This window comes from Gossypium raimondii, chromosome 12 (assembly GCF_025698545.1).
Source record: "Gossypium raimondii isolate GPD5lz chromosome 12, ASM2569854v1, whole genome shotgun sequence".
Taxonomy (NCBI): domain Eukaryota; kingdom Viridiplantae; phylum Streptophyta; class Magnoliopsida; order Malvales; family Malvaceae; genus Gossypium; species Gossypium raimondii.
In genome coordinates this window covers 43,341,889-43,354,744 of record NC_068576.1, presented here as the reverse complement: position 1 = coordinate 43,354,744, position 12,856 = coordinate 43,341,889, and the positions used below count along the sequence as shown (strand labels likewise).

Here is a 12,856-nt window from a genome sequence, read left to right as displayed (position 1 = left end):
CTCCGTCTGGATCCGCTGAGTTATGTGGACGAAGTGTACAAATTAGAAAACATGTACAACGTATGGAGACACGTTTTCCCACCGGTCCTAGATGAACGTAAGTGGCCGCCCGTATCTCTTGCTCCTTTTAAGCTGTTACCGGATAGAGAATTGCGTCACAAACCAAAGGGTCGACCTTGCTCCACTAGAATACGAAACAATATGGATATCTGAGAAACAGCCAGTCAACAGAAGTTGTGCGGATGGTGTAGGAACCCAGGCCATACAAGTCGATCATGCCCTAATCGCAATAGTTGAATGTAATTTTAGAAAAAAATTATCAAATTAGTTTAATTTCTTAATTGTTAGTACCAGTCAAAACATTTTACCAAATCTAACATTATGTAAAACTATGTAAAATTATTAAGCCCAAAAACTTTTGTTAATGGTTAGGATTTTTAATTAAATTAAGTTAGGGTTTAGGGTTTTTAATTAAATTAAGTTGTTAGGGTTTTTAATTAAACTAAGTTAGGGTTTAGGTTTTTAAATAAATTAGGTTAGGGTTAGGGTTTTAATTAAATTAGGTTAGGGTTTAGGTTTTTAATTAAATTAGGGTAGGGTTAGGGTTTTAATTAAATTAAGTTAGGGTAAGGGTTTTTAATTAAATTAGGTTAGTGTTTAGGTTTTTAATTAAATTAAGTTAGGGTAAGAGTTTTTAATTAAATTAGGTTAGTGTTTAGGTTTTTAATTAAATTAGGTTAGGTTAGGGTTTTTAATTAAATTAGGTTAGGGTTTAGGGTTTTAATTAAATTAGATTAGGGTTTAGGGTTTTAATTAAATTAGGTTAGGGTTTAGGTTTTAATTAAATTAAGTTAAGGTTTAAGGTTTTAATTAAATTAGGTTGTTAGGTTTTTAATTAAATTAAGTTAGGGTTTAAGGTTTTTAATTAAATTAGGTTAGGGTTAGGTTTTTAATTAAATTAGGGTAGGGTTAGGGTTTTAATTAAATTAAGTTAGAGTTTTAATTAAATTAGCTTAGTGTTTAGGGTTTTTAATTAAATTAGGTTAGAGATAGGGTTTTTAATTAAATTAGGTTAGGGTTAGGGTTTTTAATTAAATTAGGTTAGGGTTTAGGGTTTTAAATAAATTAGGTTAGGGTTAGGGTTTTAATTAAATTAGGTTAGGGTTTAGGGTTTTAATTAAATTAGGTTAGGTTAGGGTTTTTAATTAAATTAGGGTAGGGTTAGGTTTTAATTAAATTAAGTTAGGGTTAGGGTTTTTAATTAAATTAGGTTAGTGTTTAGGTTTTTAATTAAATTAGGATTTTATTACATCAAATAGAACTTCTATTTAATTATATAAAATAATATCAAAATAACTCGGAAAAATTTTTATTTTATTACATAAAATAAACTTCTATTTCATTACATAAAATAATAAATTTTAATACGGTAATCAATGTCTATGCCCGAGGGATTCGGTTCCACATGGCGGCGATGATGATTCTGTACCGGATTCCTCCTTCCTCTAGCTTCAGGCGGCGGTTGTTCTTCCTCCGGTGCTGATTATTGTTCTTTCGGTTCGTCATCTGGTTGTCGGACTTGGGACGATGATCCACCTTCAAAGAATAGTGTATGTGGAGGTGTTTGCATCATGAACAGCGACGGTGTTTGAAAGCAATGCGTTGCTGGCAATTGGTAAAAAGGAGAGCTCCACGACGGCCCCCCTTGCGACCCCTCCTGCGCCGCTGGCCTAGTTATCAGTGGTTCGCTCGACATAACAGGAAATGGAGCTGATCCGGGCATTTGGCTCCAACCTGCCATAGGATTCGGAAAATGATATATGTACGGGTTAGGGTACATATAAGGGCTAGGAAACACACCTGGCATCATAGGGAAAGGCGATTGCGTGGGTATCATCTGTTGAATTGTCGCGTGGTGATGCGCTTGCTCTCATTGGGGACGATGATTGCATGGCCGCTGATAATGAGCCGGGTGAATGTCTGGCCCTTGTTGAGGGGCTGCCTTCGTAGTCTTGTCGCCTTGGATTTAGAGGCCCGCGCCTTTCCCTTCCGCCACGTATTTGCTGCTGCCTCTCCTCTGGCGTAAGTAAATACGGCTTGCCATGGATCTTAAACCATGGCATGTATTCTGGAACGCACGCTAACTCTGGAATGATGATTTCTTCCCGAGTAGGTAGATATTCATGCCGATTTTCCCATCTTTTCGTGTACTCTGACCAATATCTAGGCCAATCCGTACCTAATAGCCGAAGGTCGATTTTGTGGTGATCGTCGAACACCCCAGGGTCCTCAGGAATCGGTTGTCTACATCCAAACTGTCGTAGGACTCTGTCTGTCTGGTGGGGCTCCACGGTTGCATAGTTGATCAATACCACTTTCACGTGCCAAGCGTTCGAATTTTGTAAAAACTCTTCCGGGATTACTGCCCGAATTGCCGGATCCTCGTATGGTGTCCATTGAAACTACATGAACATGATATAAAAATTAGTTATATACATAATACAAAATACTAAATACTAAATATCAATCCACTAGCGAATGTATAGAAATATCTATTAGCAATAATACTTACTTCTGCTTCCGACCGTTGCTCCAATAGAAGCCGTATATCTTCAAGTTCAGACGGTAATCCACGATAACTTGCCAGATGGTTCCACCTAATTAAATAAATTTTTAGCATACTTTTATTCTTACAAAATCTACATAACAATTCCAAAATGTAATATAAAATTTACCTCGTTACGAGTGGGAATGTATATGGGTGGTTCACTCGAGGACGTAGAAATGAAAAGCGAAACCGTGCCCATGATTGCAGTAGTGACAGGTAACCTCTGATGTTTGCTCTCCTCGATCGCGTCGCCCCACACATCTCCCGATATAATGTTTCCAAGACGGCAGACCCCCAACTAAATTCACCGGCTCCTCTAAAATCAACGAGTTTTAGCAGCCACCTTAGATGTACACGGCTCCGTGACGTGTCGGGCATCAGATAACCTCTAATTATTTGAAGAATGTATGCTCGAGCATATTGAATTCTTTCAATTTCAGTTGAATTTGCATTCGGATCGGGGAAGGTGGCACGTAACCAGCCCATCTCCACCTTACCTCCATCCATTTTATCCTAACAATGAAAAAGCTCAGAGCACACCGCCTCCCAATTGCTAGATTGGGCAGACCCGGTGACTGCGTACCCGTCCATCGGCAATCCCAATTGCAGATGGATATCTTCTAGAGTGATAGTGCACTCTCCACATGGAAGATGAAATGTGTGCGTCTCGGGTCTCCACCTCTCGAACAACGCACTGATCAGTTTCGGCTCCAACTTGCATCCTCGGCCTACCGTCGCCACATGCCAAAAATCTGCTTCCCGCAGGTAGTTTTCTACTAACGGTGATGAAGGATCATGCATATTTTGGATATTGTATTTCAATACCCGATCTTCAGACTTTTATAACAAATAATAAATTAATAATTATCTAAAAATACATAAATAAAAATATCTTAAATAATATTTAAAATTTAAATTTAATACTTACCATTTTCATTTGCTCCACCGATATGTGATTGCTATCAAGACGAATCAATGATCTGACCATTGATGAAAATATAAAAAATTTAAACTATTTTAAAAAAATATAAAAAATTTAAAATTATTTTAAAAAATGAAATTGAGGGGAAATTGAAATTTAATATGGATTTGAGAGATTTTTGGAAGGAAATTGAGAGGATTTTGGAAGGAAATTGAGAGTTTGAGAGAATTTTGGAAGGAAATTGAGATAGGATTTGTTTGTGGAAAAAAAAAGGGGTGGGGGGTTTTTATAGTTTTTTTTTGACCGTTGGGGTACTGTTCGCACGCGGGGGACATCGCGTCCACATCAGCAGGTCGCGCTGACGTGGACGCGATGTCCTGACACATACCCTGACATCGCGTTGACGTGGACGCGATTTCCCGGAAAATGGACCATTCAGGTAAATAATAAAAAAATCGGCCCATTTCGATAAATTTTGAAAAAAAGGACTTTTTTTGGTAAATTAGCCGGGTATATACTCTTTTTTAAATATTTTTGGTTTTGGGTTGGTGGTGAAATTCGAGGAAAGGAAATTTTAAATAAAATTTGAGTGTTGAAATAGAGGGTGTTGGAGTGAAGAAGGCCAATCAAATATTGCGTATTACTTTTGTTCTGAAGGTCTTTCAATCCTTGACCTTGCAACTATTGTAGACTCAAGCTTGGAAAAACAAATAAACTCATCTTTTAAATTTGTTAAGGTTTGGTTAGCATTGTTTTGAAAATTCTATAAAAAATATTTCTAAAAAAATTGGTTCAAGGTTTAGGTTAGTTGGATATAGCAATGAGAGTGCTAAAAGCATCTAGATTACGTAAGCACTCCCAGAGAAATTGCTTCTGCAACCAAAAGCACTTTCAAGAAGGGCTTAACCAGCAAAACAGTGTAGTTGGTAAGGAGGTGCAATGGCTATTGGCTTATGCATTTTGGGGTGGAAGCACCTTTACTAATTCTTATCTATCCAAGTACAAAGTGAAATGATAGAAGCCTTCATTCAAGCTTCCAACTGCTACCAGTTTAAGATTTTCAGACCCTTGTATTAAGTACAAATTGCAGAGTAGTTCTTCAAGGTATGCCTAGCTCATTTTTCGGTTATTTATTTTGGTCAAGTTCTCGATGAAGACGCTGCATCTAATAAACTTCAAAGGCTGTCGAGGCTAAGGTACAATATTCCGAATCAGTATTAGATCAAGCCATTGTTTTTTGTTCCTTCAAACACCATGAGATGAGATTAGGGCCATGAAATTCAACACAAGTCGAGGTACTTTTCCTGTCAATTTTGTCACCTCCCCAATCCGCATTAGAGAAAGCAAAAAGAGATGAAGAACATGACGATTTGAGTAGGAGACCATGGTCTATTATACGTTTTAAATATTCAAGTATTCATTTCACAACTTGCCAATGGTTGACAAAAGGTGAGTGCATGAATTGAGCTGCTTTGTTGAATGCCATGGTTATGTTAGGTCAGGTAAGAACCCACCACTTGTCGGAATAATGTAGGATCTTCAAAGTTGTTGGAAATGTCTACCTAATATTATTTGCGGATAAGATGGTATTGTCATAGGACTAGAACTTAAGCCTAACAAATCACACGACTTTAGGCAATTCTTTTGCTTCAAATCTGCCTAAGTTAGTCTTACTTTTAAAAATGAGAATTTACAAAGTAATTTCTCTAAGGCATTGAAATAAAGCGGGAACAACTTGAAAAGACAAAGAAACTTGAATCAAACAGAGAAGTCACAAGAAAACAATAGCACACCAAATGTTTGAGTAAATGCTCTAAAAAATATTTTTAACTCAAGAATGAAGTAATGAAGGAGATACAATGGGATGATTACAAATGAGGGGCAAAACCTTTATTTATAGTTGAACTCTCCCAGATCTAACGATACTATTTAAATTATATTGACGGTCAAGATTAAAACCTATCTATAATATGAGAGTACTAAGGGATTTAAACTATATACAATCTTATCTCCTACGATTTACAAATATTAATCATGGTAACTCTAGTTTTATTGGAGTGCTTTACTGAGCTACCAATGTTTCAAGTAGATAGGTTTCTCCATATGTTTCACAAATCGAGTCAGTTCAAGTGGGTCAAATGAGCCCCATTTAATCAGTTGACCTCCATGAGACTATTTGTGTACATTCATCATGAGTTTTGATTCGCGGCCCGTGATATAGAGATAAGGATAGCTTCATGCATATTCACACGCCTCAAAATATCCCAAATATACTTTGATTGAGAGAGTTAAAGTCCATTAGGCAGTCAAGTGACTTTAACACCAAGAAAATAGGCAAGGGAACCAAATCTTTAAGGGCAACAATTAACTCAGGTTGTCAAATGATAAGTTGAAGAAGAGTAGTTATTGAACTTGTCAAAATGAGATCATAAACATACACAAGGCAGTAAGTTGTTTTATTTATAGAATAATAGATAAAAAGAGAGTTGTCAGCTTTGGATCCTTTAAAGCCAATTTTTTGTAAGCTAATGTGAGACAAGAAAACCTAGCTTATGGGGCTTGTTTAAAACCGTATAAGGACTTCTTCAAAGAAAATGAATGGTATAACTTGGTGGGATCTCTAAAGCCTGTGGATTGTTCCATGTAAACCAACTCTTCAAGTGTCCCATGTAAAAATGCATTGGATACGTCGAGTTGACGGATAGACTAGTTAGAATGGATAATAATAGATAAGACTAGACATGTCTATGGGTCGGGTTGGGCCCTAATAATAGATAAGACAAGAAGTATCCAACCTTTCTCTCCTTTCACAACCTACACTACATGCCATATACTGCTTCAAATACCCAAAATTGGCATTGAGTCGCTCCAGTCTGAAGCAATCTGACCTTGCTATCTAAAATTGAACCTTCTAGCCTCCTCCATCATCATATCAATGGACCTCAATTGACCTGAAGAGTGGACTGTCCCTCCTCACCAGTCCCTAAATCATTTTCGGGACATCCTCCATCCATCAGACATCATGTTTCCGTTGAAACCTCTCTTTGGCCAACAGGTAAGCAACCCGATTGCCCCCTCTCTTAATATGCTGAAATTTACATCTCTCATAACTCAACACAATTCGTTTTGCTTCCCATATGTGGCTACTTATTTCCGATCGATCAATGCATGTCGAGCTTCGTTATAACCACCAAGGAATCCCCCTCAACCTCCACTGCCCAAAATCTCAACTCCCGTGCAAATCTGAGAGCCTAGGTACTAGCCAACGCCTCCGTCGCCGTCACCAACGCATTCGGTACTTATCTATTCCATAGGCAACCTGCTCCCATTATGAGAGCAGTGTGCCACCAACGCATCATAATTTTCTCAAAATTAAATTATTTAAAATTTGTCATTAATAAAGCAAACAACAAAAAATGGGAAGTAGAATTTGAAAGAATTAAAAAGATTAGATTAGGTAAGGTGAAGGGTCAAATGTCAAAACCAAAGCAAAACGCTACCAATATCTCTCTCCACACACGATTTTCGGCACAAATCCATTCACCAGTATACTGTCGTCGAATCACCCAATGAAATCAACATAAATTATTAATAAAACTGAATTCGCCTATACAGAGACACAAGAACAGACATTCTTAATATTTTGAAGGCACAGCCTAAAGTTGCCTTTGCTTTTTTTTTAATAAAACCAAATAATCTTCAGTGTTTTTTTATGTAGAAAAGAAAAAGGAGATAATTGAAATTGAAATCCATCGTTTAGTTTCAAGTCTTTTTCCTTTCACACGTTTTCAATCATTTTCCGTTTAGGCAGCTGATCACGAAATTATTTCTGTCCGAGAAAGCTATAAACTCCTTTCCACAGATTTTCACTTTAAGGAGTTGGAAAATATTAGATTTCAGAACCTTTTTAAATACACTTTCAGTTTTTGCCAGATCTTGCTCTATTCTTCACTATCATCTTTCCGTTCAGGTAAGTAAATATTTGTAGTTTACTTTCCTTTTGTTTAAATTTATTTAAAGTTCACTTTTCTGTTTGGTTCCCAAGAAAAAAAAATCGTTGTCTCATCTACAACCTGTGTGAGCATTCAATGTCTTACACTTGCTTAAACTAGATTTGATTATTTGAATGTTGTTTTAGTATTTCAGTTGTTTATGCTCGAGCTTGCTATTTTTTTTCTTTTCTTTTTCTCCAGTCATTAAGCTTTCTTGATTATTTGAGATATAATGATATTAAAATAATCGAAAAGGTGGTTGAAATCGGGAAAAAATGATTACAGTAATAAAACCCGATTTTAAGCTCTAGTTTTAGGTATTGTTTATGTTTTTGGTCGTTTTGTTTTGTACTTCTCAACCTAAGCAAGCTCGGTTACCGCTCTGAAGTATTGCAGTTATTTTAATTTTTTGAATTCAACAATTTTAGGATTTCAGGTTTTTAGTTAAAAAGCACATGTTTACTTGACGACTGTAGAGTTATTGAATCCAGGACAGGACTGGAATTTGTCTGGTTTTTGTGTTTGCCTGGTAACTTCGATCTTTTGTCAAAGGACTAGCACATGGTTGCTTGCTTTGTGAAGTTACTGGTTGAAGATTATCTGGATTCTTTGGTGGTAGTTAGGCTGATTCTTGCATATTTACTATATAATATGATCCTTAGAAAACGAATGGAAGGGTCTCGTAGGTTGTATTTTGTTGGCTGCTTTCTGTATATTTTTGGTAAATTTGATTGAACTAGGATCTCATCTTAGAGTTAATGGCTGTAAAGTTGCTGTTTGAATCTCAGATCTTTGTTAATTTATTTTATCTGTAACTATTTGGTTTTGCTTTATTTTAACACAGTGTTTTGAAAACATCAGGTCTTTATGCTGAGGGTGTCTCTTTCTTTTATGGAGAATTGGCAACTGAATGACTACTAAATAATGCTTAAAGGCTCTCACAATCCGAATTTTGTGTCATTTGTTGTGCATATATGATCAGACGAATTTAAATAGTATGGGGATCTTTACACGCAGGTTCTCAACTTATGATGGCCTCTTTATTAGAAAGAATTATGTGTTTATGTGTAGAAAAAGTTACATAGATGTGGAAGTTATTTAACTTTTATTCTATCTTTGTGACTGCAGTGTAGTTAGTAGAAAGCCGAATGAGAGCATGAGGCTTATTGTAACAGCATTTGTTGGAGTAGTTTTTGGCTTCTTGATAGGATTATGTTTTCCAAAATTGTCGTTGACAAAGGTAGACAAACTATCTCTTAATTTTATTTTCATCATTTTGCTTCAATTCAATAATGATCTTTTTCATCTATATAATGGAACTTCTATATTTGTCTGAATATGACAGTTCAGTCTATCAACCAGCATTTTTACTGCTATTGATTTCAAATACACCGAGTACACTAAGTTGGGCCCCTCAAGCTCAACTCGTGTGTCCCATCCAGTTGTTAATAATGGTAGCTCTGCTAACGTCACATTAAAGAAGGTATTCCTCCTCTCCTAATCTAGGCATTTCAAAATTATCTGAGAGTTTTTTTTTAAACCCTTTTTGTACAGTTTAGTTTTCTGCACTTCCACTTTATTTATTCAGGTCGAGCTGTTTCTCCTGCATTATAGGTTTTAGGTGCTTGTTGAAGTGGGATTGGGAGGTTTTCCTTGTGAAAGACAAGGAAATAGTGTGGCCTACATGCCATTCAAACTTTTGGATGCAGAGGCATTTTCTTTTTCTTTCTTCATTCAGTTTCTTGCAGAATAATGGTTAAACACTATAGTTCTCATGGAAATCCTGGTTTACCTGTTGAATAAAATACCTAGACTATATAAGATGAAAAAAGCCATCTATTGCACTCTTAGCCTAGCATGTCTCCTACCTGACTGAATATGTGCATGTATCATCTATATATGCACACATCTAGACCTATGTGTGAGTTGTGTGCATATTACTAGTACTTGGTATTTTGGTAGACATTGCTTTATTTTAGTGCTGGCTTATTATCCAGATGCGTTATTGGAATACATCTTTTACAACCACCATGTTCCTAGATGACATGATTTCTGTGTTTGATGATTTTGTAGGACCTGAATAATATGGTGCTAGTCTGATATGCCATGTTTTGTTCTTCCTTTATGACTCTGATGCAGATTTGGGTCCCATCAAATCCTCGAGGTGCAGAAAGACTACCACCAGGAATTGTTAGAGCTGAGTCAGATTTATACTTACGCAGATTATGGGGCAAACCCAGTGAGGTGTTTTTCTTGAACCCGTTTGGCATACAACATAATTTGAGCCCTGAACTTTATTCAACTTTCAAATGCACATATGACTATGTTTAGCTTTGTCCTGTGAAATTAAATTAGTTTTGTTTCAATTGAATAACTTTTGTAAATGGACAACCTTTTGTGGAATTGCTGGAAACATCTCTTTCTACAAAGCTTCTTGTTCTCCATGTTCCACAGCATATGCTAAATTATAACTAAAAAGTCAGACTTTGCTGAAAACATCTCTTATACAAACCTTTTCAAGATGCCTAACACATTGCAGTATCTAAACAAATTGAAATATTAATGTCTTAAGAGGTTGTTTGCATTAATAAGTTTATTCATGTGATCAAAATCATTATCATTTCTACCATTCCACAAATTAACAAAGAACTACATCAGATAAGTTTTTCTATTACCATGGTTGTGTTTTGACAATATTGCCATCTGCAGGATTTGACCAGCAAGCCAAAGTATCTTGTCACATTTACTGTTGGTTATGATCAACGAAAGAATATTGATGCTGCAGTTAAAAAGGTCTCTCTCTCTCTCTCTCTCTCTCTCTGGGGGGAGGTGCCGAGATAGCATGGAGTTTCTGTTGCCCATGTGTTTGTTTTGCACATTTCAAGTTCTGTGACTAAAAATGTGCTTCCTACAGTTTTCAGGGAATTTTACCATCCTTCTCTTTCATTATGATGGTCGAACAACTGAATGGGATGAGTTTGAGTGGTCAAAGAAGGCAATACATGTAAGTGTTCGTAGGCAGACTAAATGGTAAGTAATTGTAATTGGAAAATAGATTTGCAAATCCAAGTCCTGCTTTTACTGGCTGGATGAATGCAATGCTTGGTAATTCTTGGTATTGCTTAAAAGTTTTAAAGATCTAACTATTAGGAATTTTAACTACATAGGTGGTATGCCAAGAGGTTTTTGCACCCTGACATTGTCGCAACCTATGACTACATATTTATCTGGGATGAGGATTTGGGGGTTGAGCATTTCAATGCTGAAGAGTGAGTATTGGACATTGCAAGACTTCTTCATAAATGCTTCATTTCAAGTTCACTTTTCCTTTAAAAGAAAGTTATACAAGACGATGTTTTATTTATTTCATTTTCAGATATATTAAACTGGTGAGGAAGCATGGACTGGAGATTTCACAGCCTGGTCTGGAACCAAATAAAGGGTTAACCTGGCAAATGACAAAGAGAAGAGGTGATCATGAAGTTCACAAGTAAGAAAATTGGGAAAATTATACCATGAATTGTTGAAACCAGACTATTCAATTGAATGATACATAAATATTGTCATTTTCATATTTTGATTCAGAGAAACAGAGGAGAAACCGGGCTGGTGCAATCATCCACATGTTCCTCCATGTGCAGCGTATGCATATCTTTGAGCATTGTTGCTTATTATCATGCCTTAATACTCCATAGGTTTATTAACTAATAGTATTTGTTTTCTTTCATAAATGTAGGTTTGTTGAGATAATGGCTCCCGTGTTTTCACGAGATGCATGGCGGTGCGTATGGCATATGATTCAGGTATAAGGGTGTATTTCCCGCTTGATAGGTTTCAAATTGTTTTCCTGGCGTACATTTTATTGGTTTTGGTGTACGATGTCCAGAATGACTTGGTCCATGGCTGGGGTCTTGATTTTGCCCTCAGAAAATGTGTAGAGGTCAGGGTCCTGTTATCCTTTTTATCTTTTTCTCTTATTCTCTCTGTATTTGTATGTTCCCTTTACGAATGAATTATTTGTTCAGTGATCGAATTACAATACAACTATTTATTAAAGTATGGATATGTTTCTTTATAAACAGCCCGCCCATGAGAAGATAGGTGTAGTAGATTCTCAATGGATTGTTCATCAATCCGTTCCCTCTCTTGGGAACCAGGTAATGACAACATTGATTTTCTCCTTTATTATTATTAAAAGTTTGATATGCTTGAATGAAGCACTTACCATAATTTGGTTTTTGTTAGGGAGAGTCATTAGATGGGAAGGCACCATGGAAAGGGGTATGCAAACTTTCCTTGTTTCTTGTCTACCCTTCGGCTTTTTTCTTTCTATAATATATATATATACAAACGCGCACAGGAGGGAGGTTGCAGTTATTTGAATCTCAAATTTATAAAATGTTGCATTTTAAAAGCAGTATTTTTCTATTATGGAGAAATATTTGTAAGATGGTAATTGACATTTAAAAAATTAATAATGTGAGCTGTGGAATTGGCAGGTAAGGGAGAGGTGCAAAAAGGAATGGAGTATATTTCAAACGAGGCTTTCAAGGGCGGAGAAAGCATACTTGAAGGAAATAAATTCAACATCTCATTAGGAATATATATATATAGCAAAGCAAAACTAGAAAAGCTAACCCTATCATTATTAGTTATTACCCCACCCCCGCATTGGGATTTCATCGGATCTTCCAAGTATTCAATCACAAAACCTCACTCCCAATACCTGCAATGGTTGCGTTACTAAGCGAGTCTCAGATTTTATTGTAGAACAATTCTTCTTCTTCTTCTTCTTCTTCTTATTCACATAAAGTTTGATGAAATGCATCATTGTTTTTGTAACCACAACTTTCTGGTCCCCAAATCACTTTTTGAAATTGGAATCGGAATCAAAATATTCGTTTGTGTGGGTAATGAATTTATGAGTTTGGTTGATTCGGGTGAAGTTTTGGTTATATTTTTATGAATAAAATTATTGAGAGCATCTCGGCCAGCTTCATTGCCACCGCATTGGCTGCAGCTTCCAAAAACATGATAGGATTATGAGGACATCTGTGTCTTTGCTTACTGACTGTAATCTTTCAGATTTTAAGCCCTTTCAAAGATTGGAAATAAAAATGGGAACAAAAGAAGTTTGGGCAACAGTTATGAATTAAGAGAAATGATTTTATTAGATTACGGAAAGTGGTATGGCAAGAACGAACATGATTAATATGAACTAAACCAACGTGGCATCCATGACATTGAATGAGCTACAGACACTGGAAAACCAGGGTTGTTGAGGCACATCATATTCCTGGATTTGCAAGATTTAGCCCCCCAATCACGACTAAT

The 12,856-nt window shown here is 36.2% G+C and overlaps 1 protein-coding gene across 3 annotated transcripts; it reads left to right on the top strand.

Moving 5' to 3' along the window:
* Positions 1-7,093: 7,093 nt before the first annotated feature.
* Positions 7,094-12,457, top strand: LOC105764295 (uncharacterized). Of its 3 annotated transcripts, none has more exons than XM_052624978.1 (15): positions 7,094-7,500; positions 8,384-8,517; positions 8,651-8,762; positions 8,868-9,005; positions 9,662-9,766; positions 10,232-10,315; positions 10,437-10,552; positions 10,690-10,791; positions 10,899-11,012; positions 11,108-11,164; positions 11,259-11,325; positions 11,409-11,462; positions 11,605-11,679; positions 11,768-11,803; positions 12,022-12,457. In XM_052624978.1, the coding sequence occupies exons 3-15, from the start codon at positions 8,679-8,681 to the stop codon at positions 12,118-12,120; spliced, it is 1,131 nt and encodes a 376-aa protein (XP_052480938.1). In that variant the 5' UTR covers positions 7,094-7,500; positions 8,384-8,517; positions 8,651-8,678; the 3' UTR covers positions 12,121-12,457. The 3 variants fall into 3 exon arrangements, with proteins under 3 accessions (XP_052480938.1, XP_012438282.1, XP_012438280.1); XM_012582826.2 differs by having other exon boundaries at positions 7,096-7,500; positions 8,384-8,539; XM_012582828.2 differs by lacking the exon at positions 8,384-8,517.
* Positions 12,458-12,856: the final 399 nt, after the last annotated feature.

Bases quoted from the DNA above. Each gene is read 5' to 3' on its own strand.
- LOC105764295 (XM_012582826.2), top strand. From the start codon at position 8,520: ATGGGGATCTTTACACGCAG. The intron at 8,540-8,650 runs GTTCTCAACTTA...TTGTGACTGCAG, and splicing joins ATGGGGATCTTTACACGCAG to TGTAGTTAGTAGAAAGCCGA. The intron at 11,165-11,258 runs GTATGCATATCT...TCATAAATGTAG, and splicing joins CATGTTCCTCCATGTGCAGC to GTTTGTTGAGATAATGGCTC.